Source organism: Papio anubis, chromosome 7 (genome assembly GCF_008728515.1).
Source record: "Papio anubis isolate 15944 chromosome 7, Panubis1.0, whole genome shotgun sequence".
Taxonomy (NCBI): Eukaryota; Metazoa; Chordata; class Mammalia; order Primates; family Cercopithecidae; genus Papio; species Papio anubis.
Window position 1 is genome coordinate 6,259,366 of NC_044982.1, and position 20,635 is coordinate 6,280,000.

The window sequence follows — 20,635 nt, forward strand, 5'->3', positions numbered from 1 at the left end:
AATCCTAGTGCCTTCCAGGGAGGCAAGAGGCTGCGAGGAAGCTGGCTGTTGACCCCCGGGGTCTCCTTGTCTCTCACTTCTCTTTACTGTGAAATAAACCAGGGGAAGCTCCCAGGGGTGAGGGACACACCCTGGCCATGGGCACAGAGAGGGGCCCCTTCCCTGGCTCCGCCATGTCCAGTTTGGCAGCCCCTTTGCCTCTGTAGGCCTGGGTGGCTGAATCTCTCAGGGCAGCTTTGGTCCGCCTGTGGCTGTGGTCCTCATCACCCTGGATCTCTCCACACATCTGCACTCTCTGGAAAGGCCCCAGCGTGACCCTTGTCAGGAACTGATTTGAGCACAAAGCTTTCTCCAGCCCTGCTCACCCTGGGGCTTCTCCACGACCCCTGCTGCTGCCTGCCATCTGGGGACAGCACACAGACAGGCCAGCCATTCGGAAGTGAGGGGTGGTGCGGCAAGGAGCAAGGTGAAGGGGCGGGGGGCTTCCAGCTGCCTCACACTTCCCAGTCCAGCCGCCTCACACGACCAACACATCTGCCAGGCAGGCAGCGGAGCTGCTGCTGTTTTTAATGAATTTCTTTTACATTTTCTTTTCTCCCTGATTTGAACTTTTTTTTTTATTTTGAGATGAAGTCTCGCTCTATTGCCCAGGCTGGAGTGCAGTGGCGCTCTCAGCTCACTGCAGCCTCCACCTACTGGGTTCAAGTGATTCTCCTGCCTCAGCCTCCGAGTAACTGGGATTACAGGTGCCCGCCACCACACCTGGCTAATTTTTGTATATTTAGTAGAGACGGGGTTTCACCATGTTGACCAGGCTGGTCTCAAACTCCTGACCTCAAGTGATCCACCTGCCTCAGCCTCCCAAAGTGCCGGGATTACAGGCGTGAGCCACCACGTCCGGCCTCTGATGTGAATTTATTTGAAATAAGTGATCTATGAAGGTGATTAAAAATACCCCCAGAACCCAGGCTTATGCAGTGAAGAGGAAAACCTCCTTCCACCTCCCTGGGGCCAGCCGCTCCTGAGTCGAGGACAGTCTCCAGTTCCCGAAAGGCATCCAGCACATCTTGCACAAGTGCCAGCATGGCAGGCAGGGGGACATCTGCACCCCCCACGAAGTGTGGCCGAGGTCCTGACTGTTCTGTTCTTTGCTGTCTTCCCTTGACAGTGATCCTGGAGATTGCATCCATCTCCTAGGGCTGCTGTAACGAAACACCACACATGGTGGCTAAACGATAGCCAAGTGTCCTCTGGGAGTTCTGAGGGCCACACTCTAGCTGCAGGCAGGGTTGGTTCGTCTGGGGGGCTCTGAGGGATGAACTGTTCCCTGCTTCTTCCAAGCTTCTGGTAGCGGCTGGTAATCCTTGGCTCCCTGGGCTCACAAGCACATCACTCTGATCGCTGCCACCATCTCTTGCCCCCTTCTCCTGTGTGTCTGTGTCTCCATGTCTTCTCTTTGTGTAAGGGAACCAGTCACATGTGCTTAAGGGCCCACCCTACGCTAGTATGACCTCATCTTAACTAAAAACATCTGCAGAGACCAGGTTCCAAATCAGGCCAAATTCAGTTGCCTGGAGTTAGGACTTGAACGGATCTTTTTGGGGCCACAATCCAACCCTCAGCAGGGCTCTGTATCAGTGTGTCTGAACTGTCCTCCTTCCTGCTGACAGCTGCGTGGCATATTTCACTGGATAAACTGCTTGATTTGCTTTTCCAGTCAGGTTTGGGAACGTAACTGGGAGACACGTCTCAGCAGAGTCTTAGAGGAAGAGCAGCAGCAGATGGGGCCGCAGAGGGACCACAAGGCTGTAGCTGGAAGGGCAGAGGTAGCCAAGGTCCCGAGGTAGAAGGGGTCGGTGGGGGCTGGGAAGGGGGGCGAGGCAGGGCCTGGAGGACAGTAGGGCCACATGGCAGTGCCTTGAGGACAGTGGCAGATCCTTCTAAGTGCCAACTGCTCTTGAAATCTCAACTTGTTCTGGGCTTCAGTATGTCCAATCAAAACACCTTCCCAGACTGTCTTTTTTTTTTTAGATGGAGTTTCACTCTTTTCGCCCAGGCTGGAGTGCAATGGCACGATCTCGGCTCACTGCAACCTCCAGCTCCCAGGTTCAAGCAATTCTCCTGCCTCAGCCTCCTGAGTAGCTGGGATTATAGGTGCAGCCACCACGCCCTGCTAATTTTTTGTATTTTTAGTAGAGATGGGGTTTCACCATGTTCCAGGCTGGTCTCGAACTCCTGATTTCAGGTGATCCGCCTGCCTTGGCCTCCTAAAGTGCTGAGATTACAGGCGTGAGCCACCGCGCCAGCCCCCGGACTGTCTTGCGGCCGGAGCTGGCCATATGTCTTGACAGCTTCTGAGAAAGCTGTGAAACAGGTAGAACGCACCGTGGCGCACCGCTTGACCTCCGATCTCTGACCTTGCTCTCTGCCTCCCACTGAAAACGGGATAGGATGCCTGGAGCTGCAGTGGGAGAGACCACAGCCGTAAACCACCGAGTCAGCCTGGCCTTGGAAGGCTGGTCACATCCCTCTCATTCAGCACACTGTTCCTGTCATTTGCAGCCAAATGCACCACCAGCCGCCATGCAGAACTGAGTTTATTTCATTGTGTCGGCAGCTGTGAGCAGGTTTTACCCAGGGGAGTGACAAGATCCAATTTATGCTTTGGAGACCCCACAGGAGGTTAGGAGGCAATAAGAGGCAGGCCAGGGTGGGGCCAGAGACCACGAGGGTGTCTGAGCCAAAGGACATCTTGAGGCCAGGAATGGGGCAGGGGAGTCCAGTGGCAGGTGAGACCACGCTGGGGAGTAAACGGCAGAAGAAGCCCTTGGAGGTGTCGGGGGTGCACCCAAAGGAAGCGAAACTATGTGGCAGGAGCTAGAGTCTGAACTCCGCAGGGATCTGGAGTTTATGGCTCCTTCCTTGACCCCTTAAGGGAAAGGGCTACGAAACAGCACTGCCAAGGGATTTGGCTCTGGGATGGGAAAGAGGGAGGCTGAAAGCGTGGAAGGGCAGAAAGAAGGGGACAGGCCCCATGAGGGCTGGTGCTCAGGTCCTTGGTGCAGAGGTCAGGCAAAGCAGTGGCATTTTGGAGAGTCCAAATCTGAGAAACTGTTTTTCCAATCTCAGAGCCCACACCGGGTTCGCACACAGACTTCCCCTTCCCTTTTCTTTTGATTCCTTTGGACATCAGGTGTCTGGAGCGAATGGAGCGTAAACCTCCTTGTGACCCTCTCATCACCAGCCTGAGCCTTTAGTGAGTCATTTCTCATAAAAAGCACCTGTGAGGCCACACTGACCCAGGACCTTCACCAGCCCTCCCTGTGCTGGGCAGGTTCTTGTGACTGTAGGGACGGCCTAGCCCTTTGCACACCCATCCCTTCATCCTCCCAACAGCCCTACAAGGTCGGTGCTGGCACTCCCGTTTTGCAGTGCAAGATACTAGTTGGGGAGGACCCCCGTCCAAGGCCACATGGCTAGCTGGTGCTGGAGCCAGTGCTGGGAGCCGGTCAGCCCATCCTTTGCCCTTCAGCAGGATCAGCTGGGGCCGGCAACCCTGGAGCGGCAGTGCAAGCACCAGAGGGGGCCTGGCCAGGGCCAGGGTCCAGGCCCCATGCTCCCGGGTCTCAGCTCCCTTGCTGCTTCTTGCTCACACACCCCTGACCTCATGGTACCCACCTACCCATGGAGAGGCAGACGCATTGCTGGGTCCAGAGGCCACTTCCCAGGGAACTGGGAAAGGCTTGGTGGGGCCAGTGTCCACCTTGATCAGGGCACAACAGAGACAGGGCAGAGGCCAAGGGGAATGGGCTTGTGCTTCAGGGACTCCTTGCTCAGCCTCGCTCTCCTGCAACTTGACCTCCTCCAGGCTCGTGGGGAATGCCAGTCCCCCCGACCAGTGCCCCTCTGCAAGCAACACCCTCCCCAACCATGCTCTGCCAGGCCAGCTGACACCATGCCAGCTGTAATGATGTCCCACAAAGTTTGGGCGAACGAATAAGTTCAGATTTGGCTTGAATGTCTTCGGAGATGGTGAGGACACAGGACAAAGAGCAGACACGGGAACATGGTGAGATCTGTTTGTTGTGGTGACAGTACTGGCCGGTTTCTTGTTTATCTCCCCAACCTCTACCTTAGCTCCATGAGAGCCAGGGGTGCAAAGTCAGCATGCTGAATGAATGAGTGAATGAATGCGTGAGGGCAGAGGCTGCTGAGTACAGGGCCAGGTTGGGTTTTGCCAGGCAATACAGAGACGGGCCAGGGAAGACAATGTACACTGTGAGGCCAGAACACGCTTGGGGGCAGAGGGTGAAGCGGTGATGGGCTGGAGAGGGGCTGGGGCGGCAGGAGTGGCTCCAGCACCTACAGGCAGGGTGATGGTAGGAGCCCCCGCCACGTCCGTGGTACGAGGAGAGAGGAAAAGCAGCCCCAGCTTGGAGGGCTCCAGAACGCCCCTTCGGGCCGGCACCCCAAGGCCCTGTCTCACCGCTTCCCGGGCCCGCCCCCTAATCCCAAGACGGCGCTCTCCCACCCCGTCCTCCAGGGGGCGCTGTTCCATCAGGTTGGTGGGGGAGCGTGTCCCAGGGCCTTGTTCAGCGGGGGCCTCGTGGTATGTGGCCCCTCCCTCCTCGGGCGTCGCCGCCGCACCGCCCTGCCCCGCGGCCCTGCGGCCCTGGCGGCGGGAGTGTCCTCCGCCCGAGGCCTCGGGCAGGTCCGCGTCTCTCGGGCCCTGAATGTCCGCGCCGCCGTGGCGCTGAGCTCACTCCACGCGGGGGACGCTCGTAAGCGGCGGCGGCTCGCGGGGACCCGACACTCAAAGCTTCTGGACAGCCCCCACCGCGCCTTGGGTCCCCGCGAGGTACGGCCGCTTCGCGGTGCGCACGCGCAGCCCCTCCCCACAGCGGACGCGGCCCGGCCCCGGGGCCGACCGGCACAGCGCCCTCCTGCGGCCGGCGGCGGCAGCGCACCCTGTGGGCGGGGGCCCAGGCGCGGGTCTGAAGGCCCCCGGGGTCGCCCGCCGCCCGCCAGAGCAGCGTGGGGGACAGGCCATGGAGCACTGAAGGGTGGCAGGGAAGGGCTGGGGCAAAGGCGCGGCCCAAGACCCCAGAAGGGTCTGGGGGCGGGCGGGGCTGCCCGCGTTAAGCGCTGGCAAAGGCCAGGCGTGCAGGGGCTAGGGATGGCCACCAGCGACCGGGATATTCCTAAAGTCGGGTACAGACGCACGTGGCAGGCCAAGGCAAGGAGAAGCCATGCACACACCTGGGGAGCGTGCTCAGACCCCGTCCTGCCTCCTCTCCCTCCCTAGCCCGTATTTTTTATTTTTTTGAGACGGAGTCTCGCTCTGTCACCCACGCTGGAGTGCAGAGGCGCGATCTCGGCTCACTGCCATCTCTGCCTCCCGGGTTCACGCCTTCTCCTGCCTCAGCCTCCCGAGTAGCTGGGACTATAGGCGCCCGCCACCACGTCCGGCTAATTTTTTGTATTTTTAGTAGAGAGGGGGTTTCACCGTGTTAGCCAGGATGGTCTCGATCTCCTGACCTCGTGATCCGCCCGCCTCGGCCTCACAAAGTGCTGGGATTACAGGCGTGAGCCACCGCGCCAGGCCTATTTTTTATTTTTTTGAGACCGAGTCTCACTCTGTTGCCCAGGCTGGAGTGCAGTGGCGCGATCTCAGCTCGCGGCAATCTCCGTCTCCCTGGTTCAAGCGATGCCTCAGCCTCCCGAGTAGCTGGGATTAGAGGCATGTGCCACCACACCCAGCTAAATTTGTATTTTTGGTAGGAAGGGGTTTCTCCATGTTGGTCAGGCTGGTCTCAAACTCCCGACCTCAGGTGATCTGCCCGCCTCAGCCTCCAGAAGTGCTGGGATTACAGGCATGAGCCACAGCGCCTGGTCCCTAGCCCCTATTTATCACGGCCTTACCCTCCTTCCTCCAGATGTCATGCCAGTGCCAGTAGGGCAATGCCATTCCTGCCTAAAACAGGGTCTGGCACATAACTGCATTGATCACATCAGTGCCCCTGGAGGTGGAGAGGTAAGCTTTGGAAACGAAAACTCCAAGAGGGAGGGGAGGGAAAGGACAAGAGGTGATCGATTAGGAAAGCCTGAAAAATGAGATAGAGCCAGGACTGGGCTCTGAGGGTGGGTGGGATTGGATTTTTCGGTAGGAAGTGGGGAACCGCTGCAGTTCAAATCAAGTGCTGAGAGACCCCGTTAGCAGAAAGGCCCAGTGTGGGGAGGTCAGCAAGGCCCGAGGGGAACGGCCGCAATGGCAGGCAGTCGGGGAGCCCTGAGGGCCCTTCCAAGGCCAGGAGGCACCACTGCGCCAGAACAGAAAGGGCCGCACACCAGGGAGGCCGATGCACTGCTCCATAAACAAGGGCCAGGGCTTTTTTGAAAGGGGACAGGAGGAGAACTCAGGCTAAGGAGCCAGTGGCAAGCAGAGTACCCTGGAAGCCAGGCAGGCTTGGCTTTGGATTCTGGCTGCCTGGACTTTGCCAATAAATCGGAGCCTGTTCCTCTCTCACAACATGGTGATACTGCTAGCTAATTCATCAACAGGTGGTTTGGAGGAGGGCACTGGATCCATCTGTATTCTCATAAAATGTTACGGGCTGCGCATGGTGGCTCACTGTAATCGCGGCTACTTGGGAGGCCAAGGCAGGAGGACCACTGGAGCCCAGGAATTCAAGGCTGCAGTGAGCTATGACTGTGCCACTGCACTCCGGACTAGATGATAGCAAGACCCTGTCTCTTACCAAGAAAAAAAAAAACAAAAAATTACAGCCAGGCAGAGACACTGGCAAGTATAAAGGAGCGATGCTGGTTTCATCTTTATCTAGGGGTTTCTAAAGAAAGCAATTCCAGGCCGGGCGCGGTGGCTCATGCCTGTAATCCCAGCACTTTGGGAGGCTGAGGCGGGTGGATTACGAGGTCAGAAGTTTGAGACCATCCTGGCCAACACTGTGAAACCCCCATCTCCACTAAAAATACAAAATTAGCCAGGCGAGGTGGCACACACCTGTACACCTGTAATCCCAGCTACTCAGGAAGGAGGCTGAGGCAGGAGAATCGCTTGAACCCGGGACACGGAAGTTGCAGTGAGCTGAGATCGTGCCCCTGCGCTCCAGCCTGGGAGGAAAAAAAAAAAAGCAATTTCAAAGCCTTAGTTCCTTCCCATGTAAAATCTACAGATTTTCCACCCAGGCTCTTGCTCAGCTCAGCCCTACCTAGGGCCTTCACTCAGCAGTTCTGGGCTTGCACAGGCCTGTGACTTGCCACCTCAGCAGCATTCTGTCAGCAGCCCCTTCTGTCACTAGCAAAAAGGGAGTCACATGTATCCAAGTAATAACTTCACGCCTCGCTCTGAACCTTGCTCTGCAGAACATGAGACACCAAGGCCCCAGCCGGGGGGAAGAAGCTCTGCTCTGCATTTTGCTTTTGGCTAAATCCTAAGTAGCTCTCAGTGTATTTGGTCAAGTTCTTGAGAGTTCATCCCTGTTAGCTCCAGAGCTTCCAGGGCTGACATGGGCTCACAGGTCTGGCTGCATGGGCATTTCACTGGGCTGTGCTTTCCGAACAGTAGGTGAGGCTCTCTTTAAAACACCCTCTGGCTCCTGAGCCCACCTTGGAGCTGAAAGGTTCCAGAAGCATTGCTTGCTGGTGTGAGACCAAATCCTGGGAGTTCCCATTCCTGTGTGAGAAAGCAAGCCACAAGAACTGCCCCAGGCAGTTCAGGCAACTCTTAGACCAGGAGGGGTTCATGGCCTGGTTTCATGTGCAATGAAACACTAAAGAAGTAGCTTAGAGGACTGAGGAACAAATAAGAACCACAGGCATTAAAAAGCTTAACATTATGCATTTATTGTATTTTATAGAGCCATATTACACATGCTTGGTGCTTCAAACTGAGTTATCAATGTTTTTCTGGATGCAAAGCCATCTGATGCTGGATGCGGATGCCTTAAATACTATATTTCTGCATCTATGACCTATGAGCTAAGGAAAAACCAAGGACAATTCCAGAAATGGCAAAGAACACTTAAGAAAAAGATGTACATGAGACAAAATGCTAAGTCCTTGAGCCAGGGCCTACAGAAGTTACCAGAAAGCGAATAAAAACAGAATTTTTCTCACCACCTGTTGATAACAGAGCCTCACATGTCGGGTATGGACATTGTAGAAAAAAGAGGTTACTCCGTTTGGTACTGATGCCTTTCTCCCCTCCATGATGTGTGTGGACATTATGCGGCCCCCAGAGATAGCAGCAGATAGAACAGAGCATGGCAAACTGCCCCCTCAACACATCCCGGTGGTTTTTTACAGCGTCTGGGTGTCTCATGAAAAGTGGTCAATTTGATCGAACTTGCCACACCTGTGGAAAATCAATCAGTGTGCTTCAGGTGAATGTGACGCTATCATACACAGTCTCCTCTGACATCCAGAATGCTGGCGGGGAACATGGGGCTGGGTGCCTGCTCAGCCAGGACCAAGCTCTCCATGTGTCAACTCCCGCCTTACAGCACCCAGTTTGTGGGAGGTTTGCTTTGCCTGCTGACCTGATGCTAACGCTCAACTTAAAGGCTCCGTTCCAGATTTTATAAGGGGACTGGGTGATATGTGTCAAGCACCTGCTGCCCATACTTCCCACCAACCCTCAATATAGTCCCAGCTTAAAGATCCTCTCTGGCACCACACTGATCCCTCGGGCCTGGGGTGGATGCCAGGAAGCCTCTTGGCCACAAATCTGCCCTCTTGTGGGTGAGAGGCCAGCCCTCTCCTGCCTGATGTGACTTGTCTGAAGGGCCTGCATTTAAACCATCTTCAGGCAACCAGGGCATCTGAGCATAACCTGAGCAGTAACAACATAAATCAAGGGTCAGTAATATGGGGTGGATGAGACCTAGCCAGCCATCCAGTCAGATGCTGCCGTGCAGGTAAGTATGATTCTGAAGAAGGCGTAGGGTACCTTTTGTCCTGTAAAGTCAGAGAGCAGGCTAAGAAGTGCATGGCCAGAACCCCAAGAAAGTGCAGGTTGGGATTTCGACTTCCTTCCCCACCACTTGGGTTAAAAGTTCGAGTAGAATGCACTTGCCAGGACCTGCTGGGCCTGAACTCTGAAGAAGTGCTGCGATCGATCACATTACTGTCAGCGGATCCAAGACAAAGGGCCCGGAGCCAGACAGTTGCCCCCTACAGCCGAGGGTCCAAGGCAACCCTGTGACTCAGAGTTGGCTTCAGCAAGCCAGCAGAGCAGCTAGGAGGAAGCCTCATGGCATGGCTGTGGCATCAAGTAGGTGTCTGTGAGCAGCCTGGCTCTCACCAGTTTTCACCTCTGGTATCCTTACTCTTGCTGGGGGTCCGATGTCAAGAAAATAGAAGAAACTTAAAGAATTAAAGATCAACAACATGAATATCCCAAGCCAGGCTGATATCCAGGTCACAGAAGTCAGAGACCCTGGAAGCAATCAACTCTCTCTGCCTCTAGTCGGGGTGGGAGGTGGGTAGAATGATCAGGTTTCCAATTCAAACACTTCTTTTAGGAGGTCAGGTTTTCCTGTGCTGCAAACATAAACTCTGGTCTGAGACCAATCTGGAGCACGTGTCCATAGTAAGTTTTGCAAGGCAGAGTGCAAACGGACGGGGGGCAGTTCTCCAGTGTACGAACTCTCAAACACTGCTCAGGGAGGCTTCCCCCGACTGGAAGTGATTCTTATCTACTTGTGAAGACACGAACTTGAACTCTGCTTGGAAACATGGACAGGCATTGTGCACACTATCCTGTGAAAGGGTCTTATTTAGCAAAGTAAGTGACATTTAGATCTTTTACATGAAAACCAAAAATAAAAAAATCCCGATTTTCCTCAAGTCCTCAGGCCTTGAAACTAGGCAAAGCACACAAACACCATATGTAACCAATAGCATGAGTTCAGGGTCATCTTGGAAAATAAATGTCACTCTGGGGTGACAGTTCTTTATACAAATAGTATGCTCCCCCTCTGAACCCCACTACCAAAAAGGGGGAAATAATAAGAAATTCAAAAATAGAAAACAACATCTTGTTAAGTGTAAACTTATCCTCTGGAGTTTTTATATTACATATGCTAGAAACATGCATTTATTTCTGCTCAGATGTACGAAAATATGTCTATCAGTATTACTTATAAATCAGATTAATCCTCAAGACAATGGACTCGCTGTTAGAACACCATTTCAAACCTTAGTAAATTACATCGTTAGCAAAGTTATAAATTCTAACCACAAGCAGAATGGGTTGAAGTTACACCCAATGAGAACTACCTCTACTCTTTATATTGTTGCTCATTTGTTAGTTTCCTATTGTTGCAAAGTCAGTGCTATGTTAACAAGGAACTTGTTTTCTTGGAACCCCAGATTAAACTCCTTACAGAAGTTAACTCTGCAGACTGAGAAGACATGTGAACAGAGAGAGTCAAGGGGACTGATGACTATTTCAGAGACAGGAAAGGACAGAAGAGATGACCAAAGGCACCCCCAAGGGATCAAGGCACAGAGGAAGAGGGACTTCATCCACACAGGAGCCTGGCTTCTGCAGGCCATGGCATGGCTCTCAGGGCTGCCAGCGGGGCTCCCCATAACATAGGTATGCTCTGCGGTGGGCCCTTGGGACAGTGCCAGGGCCAGGTTCCAGTGCAGCACAATGCTGGGCAAAGGACTCCTAACACAGCCATGCTGGGGCTACTCAACCCGACAGTGGGGAGGGAAGGTGTGGGTGCTCACAAAGCAGGCATCCATAGAAGCCCCTGCCCAGGTCGAAGTCAAAGAACTACACGTTCTCATCCGAGCCCTCGGCACTGAAGACCTCCACCATGGGCTGACCTCTCTCCTGACTGCCAGATACAGCAAAGCCTGGCTTACCCAGAACACAGCTGGGGGCTTCTGCTTAGCTGAGTTCCAAACTACCCAAGGGCTAACAGATTCTGGATAATTTTTTAAAGGGTCTCAAGTTAAATGTTTCATTCATGATTCACAAAAGGCACTTCAAAATTCCAGAGCCACAGGGTCACTGTTATTGGGTCTCCAGCCCTCCTGTACGGGACCAATGGAGAAGCTCTAAGACATCGGGCTATGTGTTTCACCTGATGGGGTCCCTGGCCATTTGTAAATAAATCTCGGATATTAGCTAGTTTGTCATTTATCTTGCAGTCAAGCATACACAAAACAGAAAGACACAGTATGTTTGCACTTTGAATAAATGAGATTTTGCTGTATCATGGCAGTTTATAAAATATTCTCAAGTCTGTTATTTGACTGTAAGATCCAACATTGTAATTGTACATTTAAGAGGTTACAATGTGAGAGGTACTCATTGAGCACAATTTTTCTAATAATCTAATCACCTTGTTGATTTGCACCCAGTGTCCATTTAGAAACATGAAATTACGCTACTGGTACTCAATTGCCACATTGCTAGTATTTAATAAGGACTCCACTAGATGGAGGAACAAGGGCTCTCAAACCAAATAACCAGTGACCACAAGCATTTCCTGTCAGACAAGCCAAGGCCCTGCTGGAGCCGCCTCTGAAGGCAGCAGGGTGGACAGGCCTGGTCTTCCCTCTGTGTGCCCCACTGCCAGGTGGCACCTTACCTTGTGCAGGCGCTCAGGCTGCACAGTGGTAGATGCTTCACTCACACTTGCCGGGGGCTAAAATCACAGCCTATGACCAACCTGGCCTGGGGTGTTCTGAGGTAGTTCCTGAACTCGGGATGCCTGTTACCTACTCTCCTTCGGATGTCAGGACATGTAGGAAGTATTAAAATATCCATGCATCGCTTTCATCAATAATCACTGTAATTGAGTGCAAAATAAAGGAAACTTGAGTTGCTTTATTTAGCTTCCAATTTCTGGGAGGCTCAAGAATTATAAGTATTCTGGACAACAAAAGAAAATAAGACTGTGCTTACAGATCTTCTTCTGCCATATTCTTGCTTTAGGATTGCTATTTTATTGTTGCCCTTTCTGTTACATGGGATGTACACATCAGGTGTTAAAAGGTACAATACATTCTACAACTGAGCACCACTTTCTGTAACTGAACAGGCAAAGAAATTACACTGAACATCAGCATCTGGCAGTATTTTTTGGAAAAAAAAAAGTGACTAAAATGGGTTTAAATTGATTAACACTATTAAATCACATCTAATATTTGATACTACATGATTCAATACAGCTATACGATACAATTATACAAAATGTGTTAACATCAAAGAATACAACCAAAATTAAGATAGCAAACAAAACCTATATAACTTTTTTTTTTTTTTACAGGAAAATACTTTTGAAGTATGCATGTAACTGCCCATTCTTTTAAAGAAAATCTACTGCAAGCAAAGTTATCAACCTCCAGAAAAATCACACATAGCATTACTAAGCATATCCCCAAAAAAGTGTACAATATGCACACTTGGAAAATACAAAATTAAAAAAATTGTAAGCAACAGGTGAGCTTCATATTTATAAGAATGTGAAAAGAAGTCCCATTTTTAGCACTGTTGTATAAAGAATTGTCTTTTGATGCGAAGTTCATGAATTGTCCTCCTGTTGGGACCACACTTTACAAAAACACTGTGTTTTTGAAACGAGATTACAGAGCAAGATAGAGCATCTTAGCAATGTCATCTTAGTAAAGTTTTTTTTTTTTTTAATTTTTACTACTTTATCAAAACATGTCCCTTAGGTATGTAGGATTCATTTTTAAAATTCTTCCTAGAAATAATATACAAAGGAGAGGCATATTTATTCCCAATCACACTTCTGGAAGATGCTTCCCGTGGTCGAGAAGGGTCTTCTCTCTTCTTTTCACTGGTTGTTTTTGGCCTTAGCATGTGTTAAGATGTGAGATTTCAGGTTAGTTGACTGAGCAAACTTCTTATTACAACCATCGAAGGGGCACACATAGGGCCTGTCTCCGGTATGGATTCGCACATGTGTGCGCAAATTGAAGTCCAGTGAAAAGCGTTTCCCACAGCCTTCGAACGTGCACTGTCAAGGAAAGACCAGAGATCAACCCACTCAGCAACTCTGACCAGACCCTGGGAGTCAGTAGCTCACTGCTTTGCTAGAGAACAGCCTATGTATTTTACCAAACACTTTTCATTCCTGCCCGGGGTGAACTTTGTAGATATATTCTAGAATCAGCAGGCAGGCTGGACAACCCCGAAAACCCAAGGATAGCCCTCGTGAACTGTTTAAAACACTTGGCAAAATGGCAAGTCTTCCTAAATGCAGGCTAGAGTGCTAGTGCTGCTGTAAACATTTGCAACAGTAAAATACAAATGATTAAGGGTTCTGGTGTCAGTTGTCAAAAAAGAACCATGTTAGATTTACTAACTGCACTGCTAGTTCTTTCACTTATTTATGGGCTAAAAACAAGACAAAATATTACCTATACTTACACTCATACAACAAAATTTTAGAAACTTTATCAATTAGTAATTATACTATTAGGCCGGGCGCGGTGGCTCAAGCCTGTAATCCCAGCACTTTGGGAGGCCGAGACGGGCGGATCACGAGGTCAGGAGATCAAGACCATCCTGGCTAACACAGTGAAACCCCGTCTCTACTAAAAAAATACAAAAAACTAGCCGGGCGAGGTGGCAGGCGCCTGTAGTCCCAGCTACTCGGGAGGCTGAGGCAGGAGAATGGCGTAAACTTGGGCGGCGGAGCTTGCAGTGAGCTGAGATCCGGCCACTGCACTCCAGCTTGGGTGACAGAGCGAGACTCCGTCTCAAAAAAAAAAAAAAAAAAAAAAAAAAAGTAATTATACTATTAACTACCAAAAATAAATTACTTCAATCCTGTAATGAATGAAGTAGAAATTGAGTTTTAGGTATGGTCCTGATCAATCCTGTTCTCCTCCTGCCATAAAGTGTACTCCATCAACACCAATACATTCCGTACCCAGCACCACAGAGGTTATAGACAAGGAAGTCCAGATCCCCGGCAACCCTTCCAAGAGACTCCCCAGGAGTTTTGTTTCTCACTAAGGAGTAATAAGACCCCGAGTCTCTGGGCTGGCACCTCCTGCCTCATCACCACACCACCCTACACTTGCAGTGTTCAGACAGGCAAGGCAGTGTGGGGAAGAGAGGGACTGGCTCTACCTGAAAGGGCTTCTCTCCAGTATGAACCAGTTGGTGTCGTTTTAGTTTTGAACTCTCAACAAAAGCTTTGCCACATTCTGCACAGACGTGGACTCTGGGACCGTGGGTGTGCAGATGTTTTCTCATGGCCGAGTTATCCCTGAACATCTTTGTGCAGCCCTTAAAACAGAGAAAGCAGCTTAGAGGTTCACATTGCAAACTGTTAGAAAGGATTCAACCATTTAACAGCCTTTACTGACATACTAAAACAAAACCACCTCCCCAACCTCCCATTTTAATTTTACTTAGTATTACGGTAGAACATTAATATCATTTAAGACAAAAAACAGACAGCTGAAAAAGTCATCATTTAATGCAAACCCTAGTTTTACAGATGAGGAAACTGAGGCTTAGAGATGTCTTTAAGTAGACTTGCCCAAGGTCACACTACTAGTAGTAGCCAAACTGGGAATAGAACCCAACACCCTGGCTTCCAGCGATACCACAGCCGCCTCACCCGACTATGTCCCCCAAAATGAAGTAACAAAAGCACTGCTAAGCAAATGGAGTTAAAATGACGGTAGTCCACCACTACCTTTGGTGGCCCCATATTCTGTGCTGCAACAATGGACTGTCATTCTCCATCGCCTACTGTTCCCTCTTCTCTCTTTGCCTCTTTCCCCTTCTTGACAGAGAAAGAAGCAAGAGGGTCTCCAAGGAATGGCAACTACAGAAGAAATTTATTTTGTGAGACACTAGGAAAAGGAAGAAGCAGGCAAACTGATACCAGTGCAGGGCGGGAAAGGCAGATGGATGTGTGGCGCTCGAGAAGCATGTCCTTAACAATTTCTTCTGCAGTTGTTGCCCAGTAATGGAGTGAATGGGGAAATGGTAAGACAGCATGACAGAAGGACAGCACAAGTCACTAGACAGCTCACAGGCAGAAGGGAGAGGGAAGCCACAGTTTTTCTGCCTTGACCCTTAGAGGTTTAATTTCCATTTAGAAAATGGAAATTTAAAAAATTTAACTGGTACACAATGTATACATGCATTGGAACATCACATGGTACCCCATAGATATGTACAAGTATTGTGTCCGTTATAAAGAAAACTTTAAGAAGTATACAGAGCAGCTAAAGGGATGGCAGGCACTTCTGGCCTAACTGTTTTCAAATGCTTGTTATTTTGGCCCTGATGGAGATGGGTTTACATTGCAAATCGCCACATGAAGAACGCTGACAAACAACAGGGGGGACTTGCTGGTCACAGTCATTACAGGGATGAGACCGTGAGACTAATGTAGGCTGCTCCAATTGTTCATTTTTACATTCTTTATTCCACTCAGTCTCTCCTACTTTGTTCTCTGTACCTATGTGATACTTGATTTTTCTGTTAGTCTTATATCCAATTAAGTTTGAAAACAGCCCCCAACAAATACCTCAAAAATACTTTTCAGGTTATCCTTTTATTTTAAAGACTAACTACATTTGAAAACAATTAAGTGCCTCTCTAGTAACACAAAATTATTATTAAGTCTTTATTTGGCTTAATTTAGCAACATCCAAAATAATTTCCAAATTTCAGTTACAAGCCTACATTCCCATAAAGGTCAATGGGTGAGACACAACCCAGGATCTTAAGACTGACTTGTTAATATAATCCAAAAAGAAATGAAACGCTAACAGTAGAGTCAACACAGTAATCAAGCATCAGCTCCCTGCAGTCATCCCATTTAACAGTATTTAAATTTAAGTGGCCTTTACTAAATAACAAAACTTCATCTCTTGGATTTAGAAACCAAAGATTCTAATTCCTTGCTTCATTTAAATTATCAAAAACAGAAACAAAAGTGCAAATTTCTTATAAACTCTCTAAAACTTCATCAACAGTTTAATGAACACTCTCCCCCTAGCATTACTTACTTTATGAGGGCAAGCTATTGTTCTTGGAGCATCATCTTCTTTAATTTTTCTTGGCTTCATTCTTATCAAAAGAAAAAGAGAGACAGACAGATTTGTAGGAGTGGGTAGACTCAACTGGCATAAATCATATAGTCCCTAAAATGCTTTCCTTATAGGCACCCAAACTAAAATGATACACTTCCATGAAGGAGAAAGAATGAGACAACTCGCATTCACTAAGTACCAAAGACTGTGAAGCACTCTTCCCATCTTACAGATAAGGATGCTGAGGCTCAGAAACATCGAGTTGCTGCCTACATTCTCACAGCTAATAAGCTGGTGTAGCTTAGAATGGCACTATGATCTGTGTGATTCACATACCTGTTCTTAACTCCAAACACTTTTAAAAAACACAAAAAATCAACTCAGACAATCACAGACGAATCTCCTCATGAGAGGCAAGGGAAGATACCCAAAAGCAGCTGCTGCAATGATGAAGTGCCTTATGAAAAAGGAACTGTAAACACAGGAGTGTCCTAAAATATCCATCTCTATACACAAAATGGGTCCAATTAGTACTGACACAAATGATCTTTAAAATGTATCATTTTAAAGGGTACAGAACAGTCCTTTTAAATCAACATTTATAGACATTAAATATCAAATATCTCTGGAAGGACACACAATCAACCATTAGCACCAGTTACTTTGGGGAAAGAGTTCCTAGGGCCTGGTGGACAGATGGGAACACCACATCCTCTCATACTGTTACCCTGCTTCTGGATGGGGGCTTGGAAGTTCTCATTTGTACCAAGTGTCCTGGTAATGTGGTAACCGTCTGGCAGAGCCCTATGTGAAATTACTATCCAGAGAGCCTCCTGGTTTGGTAACTTACCTACCTGCTTTTGCCACTGAATCAAGCTTTGGACTTTTGACAAAACTTTCTCTCCAAATACTCCCTATAGATCTGTTTGTGGTAGAGGGGTGAGAAATTAAGGGTTCCTAAAAAAACTGGAAAATAAACTTAAATCTCGGAAACAGATTTTCTTTTTGTCCCTAGTTTTACCCATCTCACACCCCTCCGTGATGGTTCATATTTAATGAGTACTAAATCAGCCGGTGTGGTGGCTCACGCCTATAATCCCAGCACTTTGGGAGGCCACAGTGGGAGAACTGCTTGAGTCCAGGAGTTCAAGACCAGCCTAGGAAACACAGTAAGACTCTCTCTACAAAAAATAAAAAAATTAAGCCTGGGCAACATGGACAAAACCCTGTCTCTATCAAAAACAAATGAACAAACAAACCAACAAAAAAACAAAGTCAGCCAGGCAGAGTGATGTATGTCGACAGTCCCAACCACTTGGGAGGCTAAAGGCAGGAAGACCTCTTGAGCCCAGAAGGTCACGGCTGCAGTAAGCCATGACTGTGCCATTGCATTCCAGCCTAGGTGACAGAACGAGACTCTGTCTTGGATTTAAAATAGCCAAGTGCGGTGGCAGATGCCTGTAATCCCAGCTACTCAGGAAGCTGAGGGAGGAGAATTGCTTAAGCCAGGGAGGCGGAGGTTGCAATGAGCCGAGATCGTGCCATTGCACTCCAGCCTAGGCGGCAAGAATGAAATGCTGTCTCAAAAAAAACAAAAACAAAAACAAAACCTATAAAAAACTAGCTGGGGACCACTATTCTGAGTGCAGTAACTCAGGAATGGAAAATCAAATGGGGTATGTTCTCACTTATAAGTGGGAGCTAAGCTATGAGGATACAAAGACATACAGAGTGATATAATGGACTTTGCGGACTGAGTGGGGAAAGAATGGTGTGGGATAAAAGACTACATACTGGATACAGTGTACACTGCTCTGGTGAGGGGTGCACTCAAATCTCAGAATTCACCAATATAGAATTCACCCATGTAACCAAAAACCACTTATACGCCAAAAGCTATTGACATTTTTTAAAAAGTCAAAGTTGGAAAAAAAAAAAAAAAAAAAAGCCCACTTAAGTGAATCCTTAAAAGCAAGAGCTAATTTACTACCACTCTTTTGTTACCAAAAAAAAAAAAACAGGCCGGGCGCGGTGGCTCAAGCCTGTAATCCCAGCACTTTGGGAGGCCGAGGCGGGTGGATCACGAGGTCAGGAGATCGAGACCATCCTGGCTAACATGGTGAAACCCCGTCTCTACTAAAAATACAAAAAACTAGCCGGGCGTGGTGGCGGGCGCCTGTAGTCCCAGCTACTCGGAGGCTGAGGCAGGAGAATGGCGTGAACCTGGGAGGCGGAGCTTGCAGTGAGCCGAGATCGCGCCACTGCACTCCAGCCTGGGTGACACAGCGCGAGACTCCGTCTCAAAAAACAAAAAAAAAACAAACAAAAAAAACCACAAACTCCTTAAAAAAAAATTAATTCTGTGATCTTTTAAGTTTGTGAAGGCCCTAACAATGTCCTTCTTCACTTACAATCTGGGAAAAGGATTACCTGATCTGTAACCTGAACACATGAAATCATTGGTTAAACTTTCCATGCCCTGAGGAGTATGTGAGGAACAACAGATCTGGTAACTATCACTTATCTCCATGGAGTTGGTTCAAGAATGTACATATTTGCTATTTTAAATTCTACGAGAACATTTTCAATTCAGTGTCCTCCCCTATCCCAACCCTGTAGATATTTGTCCTTTCTTGTAAATGGATTATAGATTGAGCATCCTTGAACATCCAAAATCCAAAATCTGAAACTATCTGAGTGCTAACATGACATACTCATGTGATGGGGTCACAGTCAAAACTTTGTTTCATGTACAAAATTATTTAAAATATTGTATAACAGCCTGGGCAACAAAGTAACACCCTGTCTCTAAAAAAATAAAAAGTTAGCCAGACGTGGTGGTATATGCCTACAGTTCCAGCTACTTGGGAGGCTGAAGAGGTAGAATCCTTTCAGCCCAGGAATTTGAGGCTGCAATCCAACTTCGGTGACAGAACAAGACCCTGTTTCAAAAAAATAAAATAAAAGTATAGAATTGCCTTCAGGCTATGTGTATAAGGTGTAATGAAACATAAATTAAGTTCAAATTTCATGTTTAAACCTGAGTCCTAGCCCTAAGATAACTCATTATGCATATGCAAAACCCCAAAATCCAAAGTGTTACTGTTCCTAAGCATTTTGGATAAAGGATGCTCAACCTGTAACACCAGTGAGCAAGTATTTCATAAGTGCCTGTTGGAAACAGGACTCTGAACTAGCCTTTCTTATCTTAAATACAAATAAATCCTGGAGTTTTGGTCTGAGTTCACAAAATCAGGTAGGACAAAATTTGGTGCCACTGCGCCACCTTGAGGTTACATCAGTTTGGAAAACCACAGTGATTGATATGAAAGGTTTCTATTCCACTCAAATATTATTTTTTTATTACTGATTGATTGACTGAGACGGAGTCTCACTCTGTCGCCCAGGCTGGAGTGCAATGGGGCGACCTCGGCTCACTGCAAGCTCTCTCTCCCGGGTTCATGTCATTCTCCTGCCTCAGCCTCCCAAGTAGCTGGGACAACAGGTGCCCGCCACCACGACTGGCTAATTTTTTGTATTTTTAGTAGAGACAAGGTTTTACCGTGTTAGCCAGGATGGTCTTGATTTCCTAACCTCGTGATCTGCCCGCCTTGGCCTCCCAAAGTGCTAGGATTACAGGCGTGAGCCACTGCTGCCCGGCCCTGTTTTTTTTTTTTTTTTTTTTTTTAAGTTTCAATGTTCCCAATTAAGAGTATTTATTCTTTGAAAATTTTTGTTTTGTTTTTGTAGAGATCTGGTTTTGCTATGTTGCCCAGGCTAGTCTCAAACTCCTGAGCTCAAGCAATCCACCCGCCTAGGACTCCATGGAAACATTCTGTGTTGACTGTGAAGATGGCTACATGACTGTGTTTGTCCAAATTCACAGAATAGTACATACATACCTAAAAGGGAATAGACTTTACCATATGCAAATTAAATCTTAGTAAATATGGCTTAGTAAGGGTCCTCTCCCATACATTTTCTTTTTCTTTTTTTTTGAGATGGAGTTTCACTCTTTCGCCCAGGCTGGAGTGAAGTGGTGTGATCTTGGCTCACTGTAACCTCTGCTTTCTAGGTTCAAGCGATTCTCCTGCCTCAGCCTCCCGAGTAGCTGGAATTACAGGCGTGTGCCACCATGCCTGGCCTTTTTTTTTTTGTATTTTTAGTAGAGACGGGGTTTCACCATGTTGGCCAGGCTGGTCTGGAACTCTTGACCTCAGGTGATCCACCCACCTCGGCCTCCCAAAGTGCTAGGATTACAGGTGTGAGCCATGGCACCCGGTCCCCCATACATTTTCCTAGAGTTATTCTTAGTAACTTCATTTTTTAAAAGATATTTTATCATGGAAATTTTCAAATATGCCCCCAAAGTAAAGAGAAAGTCTCAGGTACCATTTACCCAACTCTTCGTTTGTTATTATAAGTGGTATTATTTTTTCTTAAAATGTCATTTTCAAAATGTGTGCTAGTATTTAGAAATATATTTAATTTTAGAATGAGAGTTTAAAATGCATTTGGACAAATACCCTTGGATTTAAGGAGTAAGTGGAAGGTTTAAATGCAGCTA

General features: G+C 48.1%; 1 protein-coding gene across 1 annotated transcript in view; it reads right to left on the reverse strand.

Moving 5' to 3' along the window:
- Positions 1–7,838: 7,838 nt before the first annotated feature.
- YY1 (YY1 transcription factor) overlaps positions 7,839–20,635 on the reverse strand; it is a 44,563-nt gene continuing 31,766 nt past the window's right edge. The window contains exons 3-5 of the mRNA XM_031667850.1: positions 16,045–16,105; positions 14,144–14,302; positions 7,839–13,022 (exon numbers count right to left, since the gene is read on the reverse strand). Coding sequence (XP_031523710.1) covers positions 12,840–13,022; positions 14,144–14,302; positions 16,045–16,105 — 403 coding nt within the window. The 3' untranslated portion in view covers positions 7,839–12,839. The remainder of the gene's footprint in view (positions 13,023–14,143; positions 14,303–16,044; positions 16,106–20,635) is intronic.